Source organism: Coenobita brevimanus, chromosome 27 (genome assembly GCF_032717465.1).
Source record: "Coenobita brevimanus isolate Jiangsu-jjx chromosome 27, ASM3271746v2, whole genome shotgun sequence".
NCBI lineage: Eukaryota > Metazoa > Arthropoda > Malacostraca > Decapoda > Coenobitidae > Coenobita > Coenobita brevimanus.
This window is the reverse complement of record NC_136980.1, coordinates 3,883,683-3,910,364: the sequence shown is the minus strand read 5'-3', so window position 1 is coordinate 3,910,364 and position 26,682 is coordinate 3,883,683. Positions and strand designations below refer to the sequence as shown.

At 39.2% G+C, this 26,682-nt stretch overlaps 1 protein-coding gene across 3 annotated transcripts; it reads left to right on the top strand.

Annotated features, from left to right (window-relative positions):
- On the top strand, positions 1-26,682 carry LOC145394550 (heterogeneous nuclear ribonucleoprotein 27C-like). 3 transcript variants are annotated; one of them, XM_080268385.1, is made up of 9 exons: positions 1-133; positions 10,569-10,776; positions 12,755-12,941; positions 16,615-16,697; positions 17,338-17,466; positions 17,589-17,859; positions 18,195-18,263; positions 20,839-21,006; positions 22,450-26,682. In XM_080268385.1, exons 1-9 carry the CDS (start codon positions 36-38, stop codon positions 22,542-22,544), a joined length of 1,308 nt encoding a protein of 435 aa, XP_080124511.1. In that variant the 5' UTR covers positions 1-35; the 3' UTR covers positions 22,545-26,682. The 3 variants fall into 3 exon arrangements, with proteins under 3 accessions (XP_080124511.1, XP_080124513.1, XP_080124512.1); XM_080268387.1 differs by having other exon boundaries at positions 20,839-21,010; XM_080268386.1 differs by lacking the exon at positions 18,195-18,263.

The following is a 26,682-nucleotide window of genomic DNA, read 5'->3' as shown; positions in this document are numbered from 1 at the left end:
CGTGCTCTAGACTCCATGTTTGGCGCACAGTAAGGATGAAGAAAGAAACTGCATGGCGTGATATGATGGCTCACCCCTGCGGTGGCAATGGACCGAGAGGCCGGAACATACCCCATGATGGCGAGGAGAAAGGGTAAGAATCACGTGTTGGTAGAATTATGTGGCAAAGTGTGTGTGTAGTGAGCGTAGGGCGTAGTAAATATTAGGCGCGCACACGGCGTTGGTGCCACGCGCTTCTGTTTGTTTGGGTACAGGGGGGCCTTCATGTGTCCCCAGCTTTATCACGCCCATTAAACACTGAAATCAACCTTATTATGCCCATCCTCTTAGGTCACCGTGGTGGAGGCGGAATGATGTATGGGTTGCAGTTTGTGTTGAGGGCTAGTAAAGCGGTTAATGGAGGGAAATAGGGTGGTAGCGTGGGTGCTGGGGTGGCGGGCTAGGCGAGGTACCGGTCGTCGGGGTGAGGCCGGCCAGGGGCTCTTCACTCACACCACACCACCACCCTCACTACCACCGCCATACCTATATCCTCCGTACATCTTTGCATCTTATATCTTGAAATATTGGATTCATGTTGATGGGTGTGTGTGCTTCCAGGACCGTGCTTAATATATTACCTGTGCATTGCTAATTAGTTGCAGTGCTCCTTTGACATGAATAAATACTTTATCTTGGGATATGCTTCATATATTCTAATGATAATTGTATCCTTAACCTATTTTACCAGTATTCTGAGAGTAATGTGGTGTTTAGTTTCCTATACATTTACCATCATAACTATTAGCAGTTCTGTCATTGATATAAGGTGCTTCTGTTATGATTGTGAAACTTGTAAATTTCACCTTTGTTTCACAAACCACATATGAGATGTCTTGATTTATGAGTTACTATTGGCAAAGTTGATTTACAGTTCCCTTATATTTTTGTTATATCTTAATTGTATGCATATTCTCAACAGTAGCAGCAGAAATGCAGCCATTTCAGAAATATTTTATTACTTGTAGACCAATTTGCTGTTTAATTTTTTTCTACAAGTTTTTGTATGGAAGCAGGGTATTTTCCTGCATCCATCAGAACCAGTTAAGACATCATAAATGTTGGTCATAATTCTTACTTTACCTGCTTCTTTATGGTGCTGGTGATTTGTTCACTTTAATTTTTAACTGCATTTATATAATTTATGTTTTTTTTAATTAACATCAACATTAAGATTTGGTTTATATTAATTTAGCTTTTGTAACTACCGGTAATCTTATGGCATCCTCTGTGGAAACTACCTTAAAATTACTGTAACATGAAAACCACATGAACCACTCTACCATACTAATATTTTGATGAATTATCACTGCACTAGTATGGTTAATGTTGATTTAAGAAGTCTTCAAGCATTTGATAATTGTTTGTTCCCCAGTTAGTTATTTTTTTTGTTTTTTCCATTAGATATTGGGTCTATTGTTAAATTCCTTTACTACTTCCTGGTTCACTGGTGTAATATTTTCCTTCATTTTAAGTGTTCTTTATGCATTTTTTTTTTTTTTTTTTAACCCCAGTTTCATTTATTCTAAGGAGCTGTTTCCATTCAATGAATAGAACAGGTTAAGCTTTATTAAGTTCCATTCATTTGGTTGGAATTATTGGAGTATTGTTTTAATTGCAGTTTGTTGTTATGCCGTATTTTCCCCTGCAAGCCCTGGCATCATATTTTCCTTTGATGACATGTAGTCAATCTTGCCATCAGCGAACAATTTATATTTAAAAAAGCTTTGCATAGTAGATACTAAAAACCATATCTGATCTCTTCCAGCTCAAAAACTTTTCTAAGTTGAAGTAGATGGACTGAAGGATGGAAGGTTAAATAAACATAAAGTTTGTTTTAAGCAGCAGAAATACCTTACTGATTCACAACTTTTCCCTGGTTATTTTCAACATTTTTCTCTTAATTTTTGTGGTGGTAAATGATTATTTATTGCTGGTTTTCTTTTCCTGTTTATATAATTCTCCATTTCAATTCACCAGTGTTTTTTTCTCAGGTATAATGTCAGACTCTAAAAACTACTCAGACCAACAGAATTTTTAAATTATCAACAGAATTCTATTATTAGAGCTGCACTACTATTTCCTTGCATATTCATAACCTAGAATAAGCCTAAAAAACAATATATCCTAACCTAACCATTGCTATCCTAACGTAACCTTGGCAGCCTAACCAACGATAACAGCCACACAGGCCAAAACGTAAAACAGTGATTATGGTACTAAAGTAGTTGCATAGTTTTTGGAAAGTGTCTGCCATTGTGCTCAAGAAACAAGATGCTTTCAGGGAAAAATATGGATAGAACCAACAGGGAAACAAAATCATCATGTAGCATTCGTTTACTACCATAAAAAGTAAGAAAAATATGGAAAACTATAAGAAGTGAGCTGGTAAGGTCTTTCTGTCGCTTAAACTAAACTGTTTATATACCAAAGGAAGATTAAAAATTAAATTAAAATATATATCAGTGTAGTTCTGTGTTGTGGGGTATGTTTATTACAAATCTGTTTGTTGACACTGAAGGCTAAAGAAAATTTTGTTTGTTACAGTAGATGAAATTAAAGAAATTCAGAAGCCTGTAAAAACAAGTGGAACATAGAGAAAAAGTTTACCATAAATTTTGTTTTTTGTACAATATATTTTTATATGTACCATACAGTAAAAATCTTTTAATTCAACCACCTATAATCCGAATATCCCAATACCCTGAATGTTTTGAGGCGGTTCCGAAATCCTGCTAGCTGCAGGGAGTGGCAGCAAGCGGGAAGGATGGCCTTTTCCAGTTTATACCCGTGCCCAGTCTGACGCTATTCTGATAACTCCACTTGATTTTCAGACCAATAAATGACTACAACAAAGTGACAATGTCTCTCACACCTACTTGTCATGGTGGAAAGAAAACTGATAAATGATAGCATATGACGCAATAAATGATAAATTGAGGTATGACCCCCCCCCCCATCAGCAGAATCCTTTAGTCTTTCTCCCCTCCCCGCACTCCCTTCCTCCTACTCTGCCTCGTTCTCGAGTTTTTTCTTTTCCGATCATTTTTTCACCCCAAAATATTTGGATTAGCAGATTTGTTTTGATACCATTAGAAAGCTGGGGCTTTGTAAAATTAGATGAAAGAACAACGAAAGTGATATTGCATAAAGCAAAATATACTCAAACCTCGATTTAAGGGACCTCCATTTAAGGGATTTCGGATTTAAGGGACTCCATATTCAACTGACAAACGGACAAAACCATTCAAAAGTGATACGAAATGTCTAGCTTATACTCATTAATATGTTTCTTTATACGGTACCCGTAAAATAATGTTCATAATCATATAAATAAGTAAGAAAAGTGAAACAATCACTGTGTTTCGTAAGATTGTCTTTTTATGTGGTAAAACAATGGACATTTCAAGTAAGGGACAAGTTGACTCCCCATTTAGTCCCTTAAATCAAGGTTTGAGTGTAGTTGTGATGAGTATAGGTTGAAAGAGCACATAAAAATGTTTATATATCCCTTTCTTTTTTTTCTAAGCATTTTTTGGTCACATTTTCAAATTTTCCCATGAATGAAAATAGTATCGTTGAACTGGAAAGTGTTAATGATCTTGTACCAATTTCTATTGTTTTCAAAGGTCTCTGTCAGTACCATAGTCCGAATAAAACCAATACAGTAGTTTGAAAGACCCTCGGTTCCCAGCCATTTGGATTGCAGGACTTGTATTGTAGATAGAATTATTTATACAGATGCTTGTTCTAAGTGGATGGATCAAACAGTTTGTAACTTAAAAAGTGGAACAACAGTGATCTTTTTATTACATATTTATATTGAAGTTGCTTTTTCTGATTAAATGGATATGCTGTTAGCAATGTCAGAACTTGGAGTGTTTTTTTATTTTTTATTTTTTTATATTTTTTTTTACTCCTTGAGCCTGAGAACGTTGTTTTTATAGCAGTATTGCTATCTCAATGATTTTTGCATCCACTACAACTTCTTGTTGGCCATACAGCATTACCAACACTTTGAAACCTGTTAGAGAATACTTGATGAGAGGCACAATTCTGTGTGGCAGCCTGTGCTGACACTACTGTATCCCTGTCACTGCATGACCATACAACACAGCTGTATGCATAAAACAGTCGTAACACATGCACTAACAGACCTTCTTCACCAACATTCGACCTCCATACACTAACAGACCTTCTTCACCAACATTCGACCTCCAGACATTCCAACACTAGCAATAGAAACACCTGCTTGCCATTATCATGCACAGGGCAATACAACAACCTTGATCAGAATACTATACTGTTACCCCCCACCCTCCTCTTAAATAAGAGATGATTGAGTACACCTAGCTAGGCATAGTTCAGGAATTCATTCAGCTCTCCTCAGTTAACAGCTTAAATCGGTGTGGGTGGATGAATCTCAGATGAGACGTGTCACCCCTTGAAGAATAGGTTTTCACAACAAAACTCACGGAGTGGAGCATTGTACAGTACAAGCCACACTAAGACGTAGAAAACATAAATGGTGTAAGGGACCTATGGGATCATTGCTTAGAGGGAGTTGGTTATTCACAGTCAACAGGTCTGCTTGGCCAGGTGGACCAGGGTTGAGTGACAACGGTTGCTACCTTCAGAGATTTTACTTAGTTCCCCCCCCCCTTTTTTTTTTATGTAAGGAAATGGTCATTCAAGGCTATATCTGACCTGTCCTATTTGAAGAGTCTATTGTAAGGTGATTATCTTTTTGTCTAACCCTCTCTTTATAATAGTAGACTCCTGCCATTTTGGTAAATGCAGGCAATGCTCTGTCAGTAGGACTATAGAATTTGAAATACAGTATTTTGCCTATGTACATCTACTGTACTTTGTATTCTGGAAACAGCACAAAAACTTTCCGTCTTACTGATATACACTTTGAGGGAACACTCAAGAGTACACTATAGATGGTTTTGGAGGGAATGGTCCAGTGTATGGACTTAAAAACTAGCCAACATCCAAGAGAAGGAATATTATATTATATGGGCAGTACAGAAGCCTCTGCACAATGATTAAGACCATTGTGCGCAACTGCGTCTCGCAAAATGGGTTGTGCTTTTTCAGCTTTGTGCCAAAGGAATTTACCGAGCTGACATGAATTGAGTTATTCCTTCAAACACAGACTGGGCATAAGGCTGACAAAACTGCCAGACATTTCCCAAATGCCAGGATGCACCAGCACAACCCTAAATACCCAGTGGCATTGTGGGTGATGACAAGGACATTGGAGTTGCCTGGGTACGGTGGAGGTCCACCGCAGCTGCTTTTATAAACAATGCGATTCTACAAAGTAAACTTACTGTACCTGTTCGACATTTATCAAATGACTAAAGTTAGAGCAGATGGAAGGGGTGGAAGACGTATGTAAGATATTCACGGAAGAGATAATCGCAGCGTGTGAGGCGGTTTGTGGAGTGAGGAGGAGATGCAAGGGTGTGCAAGGGACAGCATGGTGGAATGATGAGGTGAAACGAGCTGTGGAACAAAAGAAGAAGGCATATGGTGAATGGTTGGCGAGTAGAGGTAGGGGAGAAGATGAGAGAGAGAAGAGAGAGGTACCGTATATGTGAGCAGGAGAAGGGAGGTTAAGAGACTGGTGAAGGAGAGTAAGAAGAAAGTGGATGAAGAGTTTGGGAGGAATCTGAGTGTGAAATGGAGGGAGAGTAAGAAATTGTTTTGGAAGGAGGTAAAGAAAGTAAGGCAGTGTGAAAGGGGAAATAGTAGGGGAGTGAAAGATAGGAATAATAGATTGTTGGTGGAGAAGAGAGAGAAATTGAGGAGATGGAAGGAGCACTTTGAGGATTTGTTGAATGTAGAGAGTGAGAGCAGTGTGAGTATAAGTGGTTGGGGAATGGCTGGGAGAAGAAGAGATGAGAGGAGGGAGGAAGAGATCAGTAGGTCGGAAGTAGTGGAAGCGATGAAGAAGATTAAGCTGGGAAAGGCCCCAGGAATTGATGGAGTGTGTGGTGTAATGCTTAGGTATGGGGGTGAGAATGTTGTGGAGTGGATATGGAAGTTGTGTAGATTGGCTTGGGAAGAGGGAAGGGTTCCAGAGGACTGGAAATCAGGTATAATTGCTCCTCTGTACAAAGGAAAAGGGGAAAGAGAAGTATGTGGTAACCATAGGGGTATTTGCCTTCTTAGTGTGACTGGTAAAATATATGGTAGAATACTCATTGATAGGGTTAGGCATATGACAGAGGAGCTAGTTGGAGAAGAACAAGGGGGATTTAGGAAGGGAAAAGGGTGTGTAGATCAGATATTTGTTCTAAGATGTTTAGTGGAGAAGTATCTAGAGAAGGGAAGGAAAGTGTACACTGCCTTCATGGACTTGGAGAAAGCTTATGACAGAATAGATAGGAAAGGTATGTGGAAGGTATTAAGAATATATGGAGTGGAGGGGAAATTGTTGAGTGCTGTGAAGAGTATGTATGAGGGAGCTAGGGCTACGGTGCGAGTGGATGGTGAGCTGAGTGAGTTCTTTGATCTCAATGTGGGACTGAAACAGGGGTGTGTAATGTCTCCATGGCTGTTTAATATATATATGGATGGGGTTGTAAAGGAGGTACAAGGTAGGGCAGTGGATGTGGGGGTGGCCCTAATGAATGAGGGTGAGATTTGGAAGCTTCCGGTGTTGCTGTTTGCTGATGATACAGTATTGTTGAGTGAAGATGAATGGGAGTTGCAAGGTTTGGTGAATGAATTTGGGACAGTGTGTAGGAGGAGGAAGCTGAAAGTTAATGTAAACAAAAGTAAAGTTATGGTGTTTGAGAGGAATGAAGTCACAGAGTGTGCAGTGAGGTTGGATGGTGAGGATATGGAGAATGTGAGTGCATTCAAGTACTTGGGTAGTGTGATGAGTAAGGATGGAACTTTGGGGGATGAAGTACGTGAAAGGGTACAGCAGGGAAGGAAGGTTGTTGGCACACTGAAAGCAGTGATGAGAAATAGGGAGGTGAGTATGGAAGTTAAGAAGTCACTGCATGATGGTATTGTGATCCCTACCCTGACGTATGGAAGCGAGGCGTGGACCTTGCAAGAGGGGAACAAGTCAAGAGTGAGAGCAGTGGAAATGAGTTACTTGAGAGGAGCATGTGGAGTGACGTGGAGGGACAGGTTGACGAATGAAGAAGTGATGGAACGTTGTGGGGTAGATGTGGATGTGGTTGAAAAGATTAGGAGAAATACACTGAGGTGGTTTGGACATGTGGAGAGGATGGAGAATGAAAGACTGACTAAGAGGGTGTATGTAGGTGAGGTGGAGGGAGGGAGAGGGAGGGGTAGACCGAGGATGAGGTGGAGGGATGGAGTTGAGAGGTATATGAGGGAGGGGGGGGTGAGCTGGGGGGAGGGGAGTTAAATGGTGGGTGACAGAGTGACTTGGAGGCATTTTGTCTGCGGCCACCCTTTGCGGGATTAGGGCGTCGGGCTATAGATAGATAGACTAAAGTATTCACACTGTGCTCTTTTTGTCTTTCTTTGAAGTAGCCAGCATTCCTGCAACATCAAAGGGGGCTTTCTGATTTTTAATTGTCATATGTTTTCCCATTCTGAATATCTAAACTCTTCCCTCTGGATCAGATAATTTATTTCCATCATTTTGTCCATCTCACATGTCATGGTCATAGCCCTGGTAAAATTCCCTATCTCCACCTGTCTTCCATTCATTGAGCAGTTTTTCTCTTCTCCCCCCCCCTACCCCCGCCCTGCCGTCCACCCCCAAAAAGAAAATGCTCCCATCCATTATTGTACACCACCAGGCTACCTTATGTCTGGGGGTTCCCTTTGTCCTGCCACAGACCACATCTGCCTTGTGTCTACTTGGGCAATATCGCGCGCTGTGGATCGAGCAAAAAAAGCTCGGCCAAGTAGATACAGATCAGCTAACTAACGAAAACATTCAAGATGGCGGAGGATGCTGCTCAAGCACTGATAGAAGAAGTTTATTTGATAACGTTTGTATGCTCAAGTGTGAATAAAACTAATATAACACATTAATAATCATTTTTATATACGTGATGATGATGATGGGAGGCCTTATACTTCGCCTTGGCCTAGAGATAGGTGCTTCGTCACTAACACGTTCATAGCGGTTTTACAAACAAACCTATAAACTAGTCACTATACACAAATAATCTTTAATGTTTCATTACTTAATGAATTTGGTGAAGTTCAAGCTCCTCATAGGTGAGAAAAAATCCACAGTTGGAGCACTTGTAGTGCACAGTTGAAGTGGCCGCCATCTTCTTTGTTTACAAACAGTGGAGCGCGCCAACCGATCCACCTCGTTCTTTCGCTCTCTTCACCCGGCAGGCGGAAAAAACTTGCTCGCCGAGCAATTCTGTACTAGCAGAGTGCTCTGTGGCACCCCGTGGCGCTTGGCCAAGGAGACACAAGGCTGCTGTTTTAGGAGGCATACACACACACACATATATATATATATATATATATATATATATACAGTATATATATATATATATATATATATATATATATATATATATATATATATATATACAGTATATCATTCATTCATCGTCCAGTCCTACGTTGCCCCATGAGGAGCATAGGAGCCCGCGGCTAGGCAAGTTGGTCCTCACATTTAAGATGAGAATATATACCTGTATTACATATATATTTTAGAGAGAGCACCCTAGCATTCATTAGCATTCTCATTTGCCTTACCTTCCTTAGCTATCTTCATTAACAGCTTGAAAAGATTTTGATTGATTATTTATTTATTTTTTATTTTTTTTCTCCACATCTGCCATGCTGGAAATCACAGGCCAGTAGTTTATGTAGGAACATTCCACACCAGGTATAACTTGTACATCCCTCACCAACTTCCTGTCCCTTCTCCTGACAAAGACAAAATGCAGTACTGATAGTGTATATCTGACTTGCTAGAATGTTGTCTGCTTGTCATCTTAACTTTTTTTTTTTTTTTTTGAGGCAGCGCTATATTTTGATTTCTTGTGATGTACTCACTGCCACTGTTGATTCTGTAAAACAACAAACTTAGTTGTCTGAAATGCCCATACAGATTACCACCAAGTACAGTAAATATGCCTGTTATCTCCATCATTCACAACTATCAAGACAATCCCTGAACCTCACTCAACCCACACTGAGGTGCATGAATTCAAATGATTACTATGTTCCCCCCAAACTGACAACTACGGTATCTTCCTCTAGTTGTATTTTTTCACGTAATTGTTGATATCACATTTTTCTTCAGATTTGTTAATCAACCCTAGTTTGTCTGGCTAAGCAGACCCACCATTCACAGCAAGCAGTTGCTCCTGCATAGCTGTCCCATTTGATGAACTGATGTTCCCATGTGACTGTGGTGAGGCACAGGGAATAGGATGAGCACCACATTTGCATCTCCACCCATATAACAGTGCCACGATTGTAGGCTCTACTTCTTCTCATAATTCACTTGTATGGTTACCACCATTTGTTGTTAATGGTCACCCAGAGAACCATTACACTAGTTATTCTGTGTAGCCACCTGAACTGGAAAGATGATTAATAAAAGTGACAGGAAGGAAAAGGACAATTTGGAAGAGGGGATGTAGATACAGAGCTAGAAAGAGAAAGGGAAGGAAGAAGTAGGCAGCACTACATCAGCCAAGCGAGTGATAGCCGCCACTCGCATGTGAATTGTTCAAGTGGGAGCATAGTGTCCACATTTGGAAAAATTGTTTGCTGGGAATGTACAGTTTGGGCCAAAATTTCCCAGTGAGCAACATTTCTGTTTGTGTATGTACTTTTAAACAGCATGTGTTCTTTTACATTGCACCAGGAGATACTGGAAAGAAGTCTTTCAGTCGTGTGGTTTTGTATTTATTGTAAACGTTAGTTATGAGAAAAGCTTACAAGCTTGACATAATGTCCACCTCGTGAGTAAACATATGTTAAAAAGATTAAAGTGATGATACAGCATCTTTTCTTACAATTTTCCTTGCTGTGTAATTGTCTGAAGTGGCAGTGAACAACATAGTGATATGTGTTAATACAATACTGCTATATTGTAGCCTTCATTATACACCAGGTATGTTTTTGAAAATCCCATTGATATAATCTAGTACTCATTAATTAAACTTTCAAATCCGTCACCTTGAGATGGAGTGAATGACGTGCCTTTAACAGTTCCCCATGTTACATGAAGTTTGAGAGATTAAGATATTCCTAAATATAATGGAATTAAGTATTAGTAGCCCTTTGTACTGTCATGAGTGTGTGTGCGCGCACGTGCGTTATGATTTCCTCATGTTTGATATCTGGTAATCATTTGTAATGATATACAGTGGCAGTACAAGTGCATTTTCTTGTTTTAGTAGATCATGGACTTGAGGTAGGCTGATTTTGGACTAGTAGGATTAGGTAAAACCACATACAAGTAATTCGGCCTGGCTGCCTGCATGACATAATTTTCCTTGAATTTTGCAATATTTATGTTCCACGATGGTTAATTTGTATTGCAGGAAGATGTTTGTGGGAGGATTGTCCTGGGAGACAACCCAGGAGTCTCTGCAGCGTTACTTTGGCCAGTATGGTGAGGTCATCGACTGTGTGGTCATGAAGAATAGCGAGACAGGTCGATCTCGTGGATTTGGCTTTGTCACCTTTGCTGATCCAAACAAAGTTGACTCGGTCCTTAAGAGTGGACCACATGAACTGGATGGACGCACGGTGAGGCATGCAGGGAATGGTGGTGTGGGATAGAAGGAGGGTGAGGCTAGCCGGGAGTGATAGTGTGCATTATGCATGCATGTTTTCTAGTGGTATGTCTTGTAATACTATAGTATATTTGCATCCTGTGAGGAGTGTAAGACAGGCAGGGTGTAAGGAAGGTGAGGTGTGCAGGGAGTGATGTGTACTATAAGAAGGTATAGTATGTGCAGTTGGTGAGCATAATGTATTGGTAGTGCAAACAATTAATGTAAACAGATTATCAACTTAAGAGGGGCCAGGGCATTCTTGCCTATTTAGTCATGTATTTAGTTGTTTATCCATGCTTTAGGGCTGTCCTAATCGTAAGATGCTCAGCACATGCATATCAGTTGTACTTTTTCTTAATGTGATTGTACAGAATCTGAATGAAGATGCTTTATCATAATGTAATTGTTAAATTTGATATCTTGATAGAACCTTTTTAACAGCATAATGAATAATGCTAGAGTTAAAAATGGGATACTGTTGGAAAGCACATACCTTACGTGATCCGTAAGATGGTGTTGCACGTGAACTTTCACTGGGCGGGCAGTGATTTTAGAAGGAGGTGCCTATGCTTCTCATGGGGCAGTTTAGGATTGGATAATGAATGAATGTGTACTAAAATCACATTTTTTCACTCCCATGACTGCTACCCGGAGCTTACCACACTCTGATTTTCACATTATTATAAGAAACACTCACTGTGTTATCTCTGTGGTAGTCATATTTCACTGTATTGGGACTGTGATACTTGTACCACACACTTTCAATGAAATACATTATCAAAACCATTTTATAGAACTATTTTCCAGTAAACTGGAGTCACATAGAGAGACAGACTGACAAATAAGGAAGTGAAGGAGCATTATGTTGTGGATGTGATAGAAAGTGTTAGAGAAATACACTGAGGTGATTTGGCCAAATGGAGAGGACGGAGAGCAAGAGACTGATGAGGAGAGTGTATGTGAGTGAGGTGGAGGGGGAGAGAGGGAGGGGGAGGCCAAGGATGAGATGGAGGGATGGAGTGGAGAGGTACAGTACATGAGAGAGAGGGGTGTGAGCTTGGGAGCAGAGCCGTGAAATGGCGGGGGACTGGGCGACATGGAGGCAATTTGTTTGTGGCCACCCCTTAAGGGATTACGGTATCTGGGAGTAGATAGATAGATATATATGATTGTGCATACAGTTAGTCCTGACAGAAAATGTATGATGTGTTCAGGCAAAGCTCTTTCAATGTTTAACAGCATTAAGGTATATGTTTTTGGTTCATGAATGAGAAGTTAAAATAAGGGAGGAGAGGGGAATCCACCGGGATTACGGTATCTGGGAGTAGATAGATAGATATATATGATTGTGCATACAGTTAGTCCTGACAGAAAATGTATGATGTGTTCAGGCAAAGCTCTTTCAATGTTTAACAGCATTAAGGTATATGTTTTTGGTTCATGAATGAGAAGTTAAAATAAGGGAGGAGAGGGGAATCCACCGTCACAACTTTATAGTGAGCGAAGAGCAACTTTGTTAAAATAAGTCTTATTCCATTAGCAAATAATAGGAGACATTGTGTTAAGTAAGGAGTACATATATATGGATTAATGGTACAGTAATTAGTTGAAAACAGTACTCATGCCTGGATTGATAGCAACTTTTTTTGTAAATTCGGCCTAAAGTTGACATCTCTCCATCTTGAACGCTGAGTTGTAACAATATGTGATCACCAGAATATGATGCTAGTCACAAGGAATTTTGATGAAAAGTGTGTTGAAGCATAGTATCTGTATTTAGAAGCTGAATATATTTTTCTGCCACTAAGCTTTGTGAAATAGCCCCAGAAATACAAAATTCTGGATGAAGTCAAGGTGGAACAAGTATAGTTGAAAACAGTGCTCATGTTACAGTTTAAAGGATATGAGATACTGGTTCTGACTGAGGTTTTGGTAATCCTGACTGGCAGATTGACCCAAAGGCATGCAACCCGCGCAGCATGCAGAAGCAGAAACGTAATGGCAACTGGCCCAAAGTGTTCCTGGGTGGCCTTCCATCTAATCTGACTGAGACTGACCTTCGCAACTTCTTTTCTCGCTTTGGGGGAGTTATGGAGGTGGTCATTATGTTCGATCAGGAGAAGAAAAAATCCAGAGGTGGGTGGTTGTGAACTTGTGGAGGTTTTTGTGCTGTTCAGTTTTTCTCTGGCCCATTCAGATTCCTCATATTTTTCATTTCATATATGTTTTTATCTATTTTGAATTATTTCTTGAGTGACTGCTTCCTAAAATTCCACGTTAAGAAAGTGCAAGTGTTTTCTTGTTTTCTTAATTTGTTCTTGCTTGTTCAGGCCCCTAGCTCTCACAAAAATTTGGCTGTCAGCTCAAGTTATATAATGTTGGAAAATACTTAAGGGTAAACTTTAAATCCCATTAACTGTAGTTACCTGTGTGTAGATGTTTTGAAATACATCTTACACTTCATTTGGAATGCATTTTGTAAAGTTGTTCGGTAATACCTCACCCAAATCATGTTTGAAGAATGTATGATATATATGGGATTGTGGTGAAAGGAGTTTGAAAAGACACCGACAATACAATTTTTATTGTGTTCATTGGTATATTTTTGCTAATTATTGTACTTTATTCTTATCCTGACAATTGTTTCCATCTGAAGACAGGGTGAGATTATGGGAGGATAAGCTGTAGGATGCACATTAAAATGGGTGGTGGTCATTGACACACCACCTGGAATCTCTGCTACACCTGGCTAAGCTAACTATCTGGATTGATATATATATATATATATATATATATATATATATATATATATATACTGTATATATATATATATATATATATATATATATATATATATATATAAATGTATAAATGTTTGTAATAGAGAAAGTAAGAGAGATCAGATCCTCTTCCTTTACTGCCTAGGTTTCACTTCTGTACAGGACACGTTGTGCATACAAACATCTTTTAGCACAGGGAGAGCCCTTTCAGTGTCAGGAGAGGCAACAGCTCCCTGAACTTCCTCCAACCACTCCTTACCCTAACCACAGAGTTATCTTTAGCCCCACCTCTAGCGCCGACATGTTGTAAAAATACCCCCGCTAATACCAATACACCAGTCCTGTATGAGACAGCCCTAGCATGTATTCAATATGGACGGTGGGTGTTAGCGCCGAAGTGGTGACATGTAGAAGTGTGCGGTACATAGGAGGACTACTGGGCCTTGAAAGCAGGCTGTGAAACCTATGCCCAGAGTCGGTCACATAAAAAAAAAAAAAAAAAAAAAAAAAAATGTCCCTCAAATAAAACTTCCACACATTCGGGAGACTCACCAGCAAGATGGTTCATTATTCTTTAAACCTAAACATGATTCATTAGCTTTCCAGCTACACCATGGAAATGTAGACCCTTCCATGATTATTTGGTATTCTAGTTGTGTAATGCTTTTTCGCGATCCACACGTCATAAATACCATTCTCTAATACAGTACTTTCCACTTTGTAGTGTGGACTTTGTTTAGTGATGGTTTTGCGGGATTATATGCCATGAAAAGCATGGAGTCTCTTGTTTGGTTGAGAAAAGCATCCCAGACTCCAAGAACAGACCTAGCCTAGTTAACCGAGGCTATATTGTGTGTAGCCATCTTTCCCCAGTGGTTCTTAACGTAAAAATATGCGAGTGGCAGATGTTTGATACATGATTTGGGTTGAGACTTAGTTGGAAGGATGATCTTGCACCGGTGAGCCAGTTTGGCATATCGACTAGATATGTACCATAGTACTTAAAAGTAATGTACAGCTGGCCAAAGTATATTACTGTGCATGGACTTGAGGAAAACTTTTTCTTTTCAATTTTTCATAATTTATGTTTATTATTGGAAAGTTTATAGTGATTGAATCTTTGAAGATTATGGTTTTTGCTGATAGGTTTGTCAACTGCTTCAATATTATTGGTAGTGGGTGTGTTGCAGTTGTGTAACCTGGAGACAAGAGATATAGAAGACAACATTTACACTATTGCTTTTCTGTTCATATCTTGACCAAATTCAAAGTATACTAGTACAGTACATTGTTTGCTGCATGATGAAATAATTTTAGCTATTTTAAGAGCTGTATCAGTAAGATCTTATTTAAGGCATCCACTATTTGTTAAGTTTTGATGTGGCTCATAAGGACACTTTAATTTGATAAGAAACACTAGTATAATATTGTTAAATGTATGCTGTTGGAAAACCAACTATTAGCTTTTCATATATATATCTTTATGTGGCAGCAAGTTTGTGAGGTGAGGAGACTGGTTAGGTATGAAGTTGGTTTGCTATATCTTGATTAATGTGTAAGATATTTTCTTTATTTTTTAATTACAGTTCACAGTACCTTATTTGACAGTTAGTGCTTTTCATGAGTGAAGTTCAAATTGCAGTATGATCAATCCCATTCTTTAGATAGTGTATCGCATTTGATTTAACAAAAGTCCATTGTTGTCTGTTGCTTGAATCAGTAGAATTTTGTTATTTTCAGTCACTGCTATATTGGAATTTGTAGAAGTGTATGTTGATGATACTTGGAATTCTTGATTACCCCACAGACCTGCTCTCCACCAGTGCTTTAGCGCTCTTTGACTAGGACGTCCAGAGTCTTAGGTTTTGCAGGATTTTCCTCAAGTTCTTTGCAAGTGTTATTGATGCTTGGCTGATTCTTTGTAAATATCGATACATTTACTTTCAAAAGAAGAAGCATCCATAACAGTGAAATATCAAAGTTCTTGATGAAAAATTGCCTGTAAATTTGAAGATCACTGTGCGCTGAGGGCTGTATGCCAGGTGGTATTGAGGGCTTCATAGTACCTGTTTCTCAATTATTTGTTATGCTTATTACAATTTGATATTCTCTTATGTTATTTTTATATTTTAGTGACATTTGCTTCAGTAACTTACAGTAGGAAAAAAGGTATAAAAGGCAGATAAATTAGTTGGGAAGAGGTGTTACAGTCTGTCATGCCACCAAGGGTCATATTCCACATAAAGTGGCTTTGGAGGTTTCATAGCACCTTTTCCTTGTTAATTTATTCTGCACATTACACCTCAGTATTCTGTTGTCTGTTATTGATGCTGACTATTGATAGTAAAAGCAGTTTAAATAGCATATGAGAGAATGTTATGGTGTAATATGCAAAATAAATTTCTAAGAGGTGGTATGAAGCTTCCTGTGTTACCTAGAATATGGCACCTAAAGTACAGTCCTGAGTCTTGGCTGGTGAAGTGTTGATGTACAGCCTGGGACCACCTGTTGTGTACTCTCTCCTACGCCTCAGTCATCACGCTTTCGAGTAGGGTGTTATAATGTCGATGTTAAAAGCATGTACCCTCATTTTACCAGGATATATAAGTATTAGTTTTCTCATCCAGTATATAGCATTCTCCTACTAACTGAAAAAATTTCTAAACAACTTACCCTTTCACTGGGAGAGGTTTCTCTCTGCTGAATAAAATAATCCAATATTAACCAGAATAGAGTTCCCAAGTATGTCTCAGTTCCTGAAAGAATTAATTGAGGTAGGTTTTAACCTTTTCTGGAGAGGTTTCCTTTGGTTGAATAACTTTTTTTTATCATTGGCCAAACTAAAGAAAATGAAGTTTGCCTCAACCATTGAGAGGGTTAATTGGCTCACTTTGTAAACTGATAAAAACTGTGATGACTGGGATGAAATAGGTGTTTTGCACTCACCTAGTAGGTAGTTCACAATAGGTAGGTCCAATCTTTTCCTCACTAAGCTAAGCTGTTTTTCTGTTTGATTGTCACAACACTAGGCTTTGGGTTTTTGTCCTTCGAAACGGAAGAGGCCGTGGATAGAGCAGTGGCTGAGCACTTTGTCAACATAAATGGAAAGCAGGTATTAGTCTTAAGTCGTTTTTAGTTCTCGCGACCCTGCAGCGTCTCTGAATTTAATTACCACATGAATTAATTCATGCCTAATGCTAAAAGATTGTATTGACATGTTTTAAAAGCTTATTTAGTAAGCTGAATAAGGAGGCCCTTAATTAACTAAGGAAGTGTGTACAGACATGTTGCAGGGTTGCCCCGGGATGTATGCAATAAAAATGCAAAAGAGAAAAAAAGATAAAGTTTTCTGGTGGGAATTTGTGAAATGGTCATATATACTTGTTAAGTAAATATGCATTTCACTGTATTTCTCAGAAGTTTATTTCACTAAATAGTGTGCATGATTAGTCCTTAATGTCAATTGTTCTGCACTGTGGTATATTTGGTAACAATTATATGTAAAGGTAAATTTGTCAGGCCCCTCTCAGTTACCAGATGCAATGTAGTAATAATATATATGCACGGTAAGTTCCTTGTTTTAACTAAATATTACTGTAAGTGAGGATGAATTGTACACAGAGTATGTCACATTATTCAAAATGTTCTTGTAAAAATGTCTTGAAAGTACAATTCATTCCTCAAATCTTTATGAGCCAAAATGCTTTTTATGATTGAGAGATTGGATGTAAACATATTTTCCATTGCTGAAGGTGGAGATCAAGAAGGCTGAACCGCGGGATGCAAACAAGGTCCAAGATGAGAGTGGCCAGTGGGGCACACACCCAGATAACCAATGGGGCATGCCAGTAGGACCTCCAGGCATGCCTGGTCTCAACAATGTAAGTTCCAACTATTTCAGTATCACTTTTTTTATTTATTTATTATTTTTTATTGATGATTTTTGGCCTACATAACATTGATGTCATATTTTGAATGGAGAGTGAGACACTTTGTGTTTCAGGGTATGGGACCTGGCAATATGGGGCCACCCCTGGGTCCTCCCCTTGGCCCTCACAACAGTCAGATTGGAGGGCACATGGGGACTCAGGGAATGGTTCAGAGTCCTTACCAGGGGTGGGGCACACCTCCACAGCAACAAGGTTACCCCCCACAAGGGTATGGGGCCCCTCAAGGCCCAGGGGGATATCAGGGGTGGGGGGCAGGCCAGCAACTGCAGCAGTGGGGTGCCCCTAACTACGGATCTCCAGGTGGTCAGCAGTATGGGAGTTTTGGTGAGTGCCTTCCATTTTCTCTTGAATTTTGATAAGGTCCAGTCAGGTGATATTATTACATTATTTAAGTTGAGATTTTCACAAGTAAATATATAAGGATGGTTTTAAGTTAAAATATATAAGGATGGTTTTTAAGTTTAAGGTATGGCTGTATTCATGGATGGTATCTGAATTTAATAAGTTATTTGGAAATATGAAAAATGGCCTCAAGTAAATCCAGTGTGCATATGTCAGAAGTAAATCCTTGAGAGTGGTGCTGGTGCCATGTAGCCACAGCATCACCCATAGCAAGTATGGCGGGCACGAGTGTTAAGGCTGGAGGGATGTGTTTTCAGGGCCCATGGAGGGGGGCACGTGGGGCTGGACCTCCCCTACCTCTCCCTCCACACCTCAGCCACACGAACGTGAGTCGTGCATGGCGGGTGTGTGTGTCTGTGCACATTTTGGTGTTCTTGTCATGGCATATTTTTACGCTGGAGTTGAAACTGGCTTTCTGAGGAAGTGGCATTCTTTCTAAAAATTTCAGTACACAAGTCAGAAGAGACTGGCTTTTTTTTTTTTTTTTTTTTTTTTTAAATTGCTTAAGATGACAGTAGCTACCTCAGAAAGCCTTGATTGAAGCCCTGTACACTTAGGAGAAGGCAAAAGGTGTGCGGAGCTGTATTTAGAAAATCTGGGGTTGATGACTCATCTCCTGGTGACAGACCTGCTAACATGCTACCTCATCTCCTTCACTTAATGCCTTCTTGTGTTAAATACTGCCAAACTTAGAGTATTGAGAGCTTGTGTTTCTTTTTTGCAAGGTGTTTCCTAATTCTTTCTTAGTTTACTATTTGTAGAGGATTGATGGTAGTCAAAGGACACAGCATAGTTTGTTCACAGTACTGTGTACGTAATCAGTATGGGACTGTGGATTAAAAGATCAGGTTTTGTGAATGTGCTAGGTTATAGTGTTGGAGTTGGGGAAAATCTAGGGAAAAATGAGGCCTTTAGAGTAATAGTTATATTGTATGATGTCATTTATTCTTTATGGGTGCTTTGTGATTGTAGCTTGGGGTAAGGGATTTTTGTTGATGTTTTCTTGCTTTTTGTTGAAGTGGGTGTTAGGATATGATTAGTGTGATGTATCTAAAATTTTTGTATGGAGTAATTGTTTCCAGAACTTTATCATAATGCTTCTGTAATATTACCAGACTTAAACCAAGATCAGGTTTGGTGTGTAGAATAATTTGCTATGGTGTAAGATGTTACTGTGAAGCAAGTATCTGGGTTTAAGAAAAGTTGAGGTATATTACATCTCAGGAAATACTGAGTTGCATAGTTAGAATTGAGTTAGGTAAGCAGGAGTAAGTATGGGATGCTTTCAGAAAGTATTTTTATTAGTTTTCAAATAAGGTGTGGCTTACATAACATTAAATTAGGTCAGTTGTTTCTTGACACCAGTTAAACTTTAAAAACCAAATTGAACTGAAATGGGCAGTGGCTCCATAAGTAATTCAAAATAAATCATGGTGTTGAGGAACCACTGACTGTGACTACTGCAGTTGCTTTTGAGATGTAAATATTCTCTTAACCACTGATTATTACTGCATAGACTGGAGTTGCTTTTGAGATGTAAATATCCTCGACAAATAATGTTGAGCTGTGTGAGTGATTGCCCAGTCAACTAAACACACAGGGCACATCGGCAGTTAAGGTTGTAGTGTAATGTGTGCCAGAAGGATATTCAAGCAGGAAGTGCGGAGGGCAAGTATACTCATATTAACTCAAGTTGACCAACTCTCTAACTGGAATGATGAGTTTTATTAGATTTATACTGCAGTATGATGCTGGTCAGAAAGATATGCTGTGGAAAGGATGCAGAGCAGTAGCATTCATTTTTTTGACACCAGGCTAAATGCAGTAAGCAGGAAAAGGATGAATATCTGAACCAAGTTGGGGTGAAGAAACTGTTTAAACTCATCAGTTTTTATTTCCTGCAGTTATGAAATTTAATAGAATTATTTTCTGGTATTGTTAAAACATAAAATTGCACCTTTACCAAGGCACCAGAGTTAGTTGCCCTCCAGCATTTTCATATCGGGGAAAGTTACCCATAGTTTTGTAGATTACTTTCATTTCCTCTGCTGTTTTACTTCCAGTGATGTTGCTTTTTACTCAGGTTTCTCCCATCCCAGTACAGTACATTATAACTATTGTGGCTTTATTTGTATTTAGTATTGAAGATGGGTAATGGAATTCAGTTTAGACTTGCACGTAGGGGAGGATTAGTGTGATAAATACAGCTGGATTTAGGCTATGTAGTTATGTATATAATTAAGTAGTTTTGTATATTTTATGATCACTAAAAGTATAGTATTTCTGTCAGTTTCTGGAGCTGGGTTTACTAGTATCCTCTTCTGTTAGTGTTCTCTAACTATTAACTGATTACTGTCTATCATGCTTGTTCCTTGGTGTCCATAATTTGGTTATTTTGTGGTTGCATGAGAGGTAACTTGGATTAGTGGAAGGTTAGTGGGGTTTGATCCATAGGACCATTACATTTTTATAGATCTGTGGAGGCCAGTTTATAATAAGATCCCCAGAGCAGTGCAATTAACTGTTGGCAAAAAACCCATGTCTTGGGTTTCAGTTTCTTACAATGTCCCCTTTGTAAGTTCTTTCCCTCTAACATGCCATGCTTAGTAAGCTTGGGTTTGTCATCCTTTTAAGATTTGTGTGAATAGCATGTGTTATGCTGTTAGTTAATTGTAAAAGTGGTTCTTATCCTATTTGATAATTGTCTTGCATATGAAAACTAAAGAGTTGTTTGTAGTTTTACTTTCCTATTAAATTCTGAAATTCCTTGTCCAATAGGAGCTGTAAAATGAGAAGCATTTGAGGTGCTGGCCCCCTACTGAGATAGTTGAGTGTTAGCTTATTGTTACACCTCTCTGCTATTAAGTGCTGTGGTTACCTTCCATTTTTCTGCCCCTGCAGCTGCTGCAGCTGGGCCACAACCTGGTGGAAAGGCCTCTGCAGACTACAGCTCCTGGGGTCAGTTTAATTACAACCAGATGAGTGGAGAGAGCTCTGCTGCTGCTGCATTCAACCATGGCCGGGGCTACAGTGATGGCGGGGCCCCAGGGCCAGCACCGCCCCACCAGGGTGAGTAAGTATTCTCGCTCTCTTTGTCCTTATTATTTATTTATTTATTAATTTTTTTGTGAATTTTTTTTTTTTTCCCCTCATAGTGGTTGATGAAGCAGAACTGAAGTTCACTGCTAAGCCTGGAAGGGTCCAGAAGACTGCATTTTATACATGGAGAGTAAGGTTTATCACCTTCCAGAACATAACAGTGAAAGATGAGTCTGCTTTAATTACTAAGGTAGAATTAGGTCTGAGGAGGACTGGAGGAGGGTTACCGGAATGGAAAACTCTTTCAGTCCATGTTGATTAGTCCACAAAAGCTAATACCCTTTAAAATATTTCCCACAGACTAAGGTGACAAGCCCCAGGTGAGCAGGAGTTAGCTAGGCAGGCTAATGGAAGGTAGTGCCCAGCTCTGTTTCCTTAAAGCAAGTAAGATTAGTAAATAATGCTCCTTATCTGAACAGAGAGGATCTTTCGTCATTTCAAATTGTTCAAAGCAGCCAAGCAAGAAGCACCAACTCTGTTTCTTACGAGTGTTTTGTCACATTCTTCCATTATACATAGTATAAGATAAAGTTTGGGACATATATAAGCTGTTTTGGGATGTTTACTTGTTGAGTATTATGTAGAAAGCACATCCAATTGGGCTGTTCTGTTGCCATATCTTAGTTTGCATGTGCTGCAGTTCGGAATATCTCATTACTGCATGTGATGGGAATCCTCCTGTTTCTATGTCTTAATTGTTACATTATATTAAAAGTCAGTGCTTTTGAAATCCTCAAATACTGAACCCTTTGATCATTTTCTGTACGAACCATTAGCCCCTTCACTCTGATGATGTATTCTTTATCTTCTTGTTATCTCCAGATAATTTTATTCAGCTTAGGGGAGAATGGAGGGGTTAGATATAGCCCTTAACTCCATCGCTACAAGCTGTCTGCTTTAACCTAAGTAAAATCATCTGGTGTTGCCCTGAAAGCATTGAAAAAGCATCTTGGATGGAAGGGGTTTATCAGTCCACTGTTTTATTCAGAGCATGCAACATCAACATAGTATGTATGTCACGGACTTACTTTGTAATTTAATATAGCCTTGTTTGTGCAAAGGGAGAGAAGTGATGCCATGGCTTGGCAGAGAGTATGGTAACTTTTCTGGAAGGCAACACCATGTGGTAAACCCCAACAATCCCTTGGGAGTAGACCCTCAGGGACCCATATCTGGTTGGATTGCCTTAGTTCACAAGACTACCTGACAGATACCACTCACTCTGAACCAGGGTCATTGAGTTGTTGGTAACTTTATTGGCCTAAGGTGTAAAGGGAGTTCTTATCTTGTGGTATTAAGATCAGTTTTGTGTAATTAGTGTATTTTTTCCTGTATTTCATTTTATTCTAGGTGCAGCGTGAATTTAATTGGTGTAGCTGCTGTATTTCATTGCCTGTATTTCTTGTTTTCTAGGGGCAGCTCGGTATGGTAGTGAGGGTGTCATGGATATGGGAGATGCACATACCAACGGGCGGCCCTCCCCTTCCACCTACATGCACCACCTATAGTCACCTGAATCTGACTGTTCATTGTGTAGATGATGATTATTTGTTTATTTTTTTTAATTGTCTACAAGCCCATGTTGGAAGAGTGCCATGAACGTAAGAGCAAGGGAAGATTGAATGTGCTACTGTTTGAAAAAGTATGGAAATGTAACAAAAAGTACACTTAAGGCCTGGAGCAGTGTGACCCCAACCCATAACTCCCCACGGAAGTTGACTCGTGGGGAATCCTCCAGTATTTGCTGCTTTCGACACCAAACCTGTGAAGTGACGGCTGGACTGCAGGGTCTCCCTAGTCCGCGTCTTGTTCCTCCAGCTTCACTCAGACAAACCAACCATTGCTCAGAATCATGAACATGTCAGGTGTCACGAGCTTTTCAGACCTTTTAATATTAGATTGTTAACCTCTTTTTAAATTGATTATTTTTCCAGTGCTTTGACATAAAAATGGCCTCTTGAAACAAAACAGTAGATGCAGGCTGCTCTTGTGTAATTACCCTCACTTTAAAAAGTTAAAAAAAAAAGTAGAGTAGTGAACTGGCACCCTTCCAGTGTGGGCAGAGTGTAATGAAGCAGGTATGTAGTAGAAACAGTTAATGCCTCCTTCGCGACGACAAACAGTACACAAAATATCTTTGATGGGGAAAAAAAAAAAAAAAAGGAAAATTATAAATACGAAGATCCATATTATTACCTACTGATGACATTCAAGCGATGTACCACCACTACCACCACCACCAACCACCACCACTACTCCACCACTACCACCACCACCACCACCCATTGTTTCAGAGCCCACCTCAACAAACCTCTCCACCTGGTCTTAAGGTTAGAAGTAAGACGACACTGAGACCAAAGATTAGCTCGTATCAAGAACTGCCCTGTACAGGACCTTAATTTTTCACTTCCCTCACTGAGTCTTCATGGTTTATTTTTTCTGCTTTTTTTTTTTTCTTTTTTTTTTGGGGTCATGCTCTCTTGCTAATTTTGTTATTTACAGTTATACATGAATGAGCAATATTGACCGAATTTTACATGTATGTCACTATTTAATTTTTTAAGGTAGTTTTTCTAGGTGAAAAAATTGTGATTCTCACTAGTGTTAAAGACATAGTCCATAATTTTATTGTTGTTACTATTGTAAATTTTCTTTAATATCTGACTAATGTTAAGGATAATGATAAAGTCAAGTGTTTTAATACCTCGTCGTAATGGAATGTCAATAATCGTATGTTGGACTTGCTCTGCCACTCAGGAATACCAGTTGAAGATTTTTACCCCAAGTTGTGTCATAATCCCTTCAGTGTGGTGATGTATTTTTTCTTTTCTTTTTTTTATACATATATATTTTTTTAGTATGTTCTTGCTACTTTCAGACTTTCATTCCATTTTCTAGGGAGGTTTTGAACTGGAGGGGTCAGATGCATCCTTGATGAACGTGTTCAGCATTGAGTGACCCATGAGTAAAATGTTGGATGCTTTGTGGTTTTGTGGGTTAAGGTGCTCCAGCTGGATGTAGCCTTTGAGGGTTTACATGAGAGGTGGTTGGGTTTTATTACTTACATGATGTCACCCAGAGGCAAGCAGCAGGTCACTCGCCTTAAATGCCTGGACTATGTAGCCTATCCTGACCCTTGTGCTCCTAATGTTTCAGTAAAGGATTGGAGGAGAAATAGAGGGTACAAAGTTGTCTGGAGATAGCAAAAATAAATTGATAAAATCATCTGGGAAGAGCAAGAATAAACTAAAAAAAAAAAAGAAAAAAAAAAAGAAAAGAAAAAAGAAAGTCGCCATAGTGTAGGGATTAGGCATTTCCTGTGCGTCGGGGTGATGCTGGCATGGACTGTTGTCATTCTATAGGTCAAGCTGCTCCTGGGGTCCTGTACTGTACGGGCTTGATGTGAATTTACCCGGTTGTAAACAAGAAAGTATTTGGCGCAGTGGTTTTTTAAACTGTACAATTTTAGGTACAATAATTGTTAAGAAAGATTGGTTAATGTGCTCATTTCTTCTGTTGAGGCCGTTGTATTTGATACTGAAAGATAAATAAGCTTAGTCTACCGATGCCTTTTGTACAGCATTTAGGTTTTAAGTTTTAGCCTATATTTTGTACATAACAAAGACTTTTTTAACAATGAAATACTGGAGGTTTAAGTGTAGGTATCTTGTGTAAATGATTGAGTGTGTCGCCTAATGGCTACTGAAGTGTACTGTTTCGGTTCTTTTTCTTTGATCATTACTTCTTTAATTTTAGAAGACCTGAATCCCCTGCTATGGTTGTTTAAGAATTGCCTCCTCCCCTTGCCTGTTTTTTAAGTAGCTCTGGCCAGGTGGTCACAGCCAAGCCCAGTTAGTAGCTTCACCTCCCAGATAACTTTGATATTTTTGTTTAAGGTTGAGAAGCAAACGTCACTTACTGTAGTTAAATGGCCGTTTTATACCTGGACGCAACTAGGTTTGGCTGGGGCAACTGTCAGTGGCTTAGAGAAAATGTAATGGCTTAATGGTTGAAGATAATTTTCCTTTATTTTTTCTTAGATTGCAATTGTGGCTGCCTTTAAATATAATAGGACTGGTACAAAACTTAAGATGTAGAGCAGCTGCAAATTGTTTGATAAAATGAAGTGTAAGCAAAAAGGTGGCAAAAAGTTGCATATTGCAGCTTAGAAGCAAACACTCTGCCTTGTAAAACTACTGACACTCGTAATGCTTCTCCTATGCTATTATCCTGCTCTCAGATGTGCAAACCAGAAGATTGGATGTGGATACTTTGGATTCACAGCAGATGGTTGGGTTACAAGGAGGATAGTGTTTGTTTGGCTGCGGGTAATGTCCGCTTCACCCCCTCCTGTAACCTCTTGTTTACTTTTGTGCTCAGATGATAATACACTTGTTCAGGGTGCTTGATGGAGGCTTTGTCTCAGCTTGACAGGTGTTCGCTTCTCCGTATTTATTAATTTTCACTTGAAGAAAATATTATGTTATTCTTTAAAACTGTGCATCACTTATCTATATATATGCAGTATATATATTCATATACTGGTACAGTTCTTGTAAAGGTGTAGGGGAGGTGAGTGCTTTGTCAGTACCCACCTATCTCCCTCCCCTACCCCTTTAGAAAATGTAAGAAAATTAAAAACTCCTCAATTGAAGGTAATCTCTGTATCACTTTACAGTTGTGAACATATTGTTCAGTCTCTTACTTTCCTTTGAATATTGTGTAATATTTCAATTCTTGACCTTTGTTCAGTCTCCAAGTAGGACGGTCGGAGTTATATGCACATAAATATTCTCTGAAGCATGAGTACCTGCACCCTCTACAAGTGGTGGATCTGCCTGGCATAGGTGGTGTTCTGCCCACCCCACCACCACCACCACTGTTACCCAACCTTGCCCTAGCCATCACAACCTCATGCAGCACGGCTGCTCCACCCAGCACACATACTTGAACACAGTATACCGGGCATTTTTTTTGCAGCATACAAACATGCTGAATTGGGTTCTGTTTGTTTATTAAACAGAATCTAAATATTAGGTAGTTGGGTTGTATGGTTTGGAAGAAACTTTGCATGGTGCTCTTTAGGTCAGATGCACTCTTCTCACATTACAAGGACTAGTTATTAATCATGGCCCAAATGTAAAGCCTTGGAGAGTAAAACTGTATTCCAAAAATCCAGGCCGTGCTGCAATGGGTGGAGGTGGGGAGGTAGGTGGTGGGGTGTGGATTTTGCTGCGCCGATGACCCGAACTGTAGTTTTGGTATGACGATTGCCGCGTTTGGCATTATTGGCCCGTGGAATTTATTCTGTTGCAGCTCTTTGTGAAGTAAGTTAACTGTGTGCCTACAAACACACACAAATCATGCTCAAATCATATATTACAATTAAGACTGAGTGAGCCAGGAAATTTAAATGTTTTTTAGATGTAATACACTACAGAGTTGTCGTAATATACAACATCAGGGAAAATTTTGAATTAAGTAGATCTTCTATACAGTGATGAACATCTTTTTTATTTGAACTTTGTACATATAGGGTTAAGGCTGCAAAACTGGACGAGTGCCACATTTTAGAACATAAACCTAGAAATAGTTAATTTGTACAATCCTGCTAGTTCTGTACAGCAGATCAATGGTAAAATATAA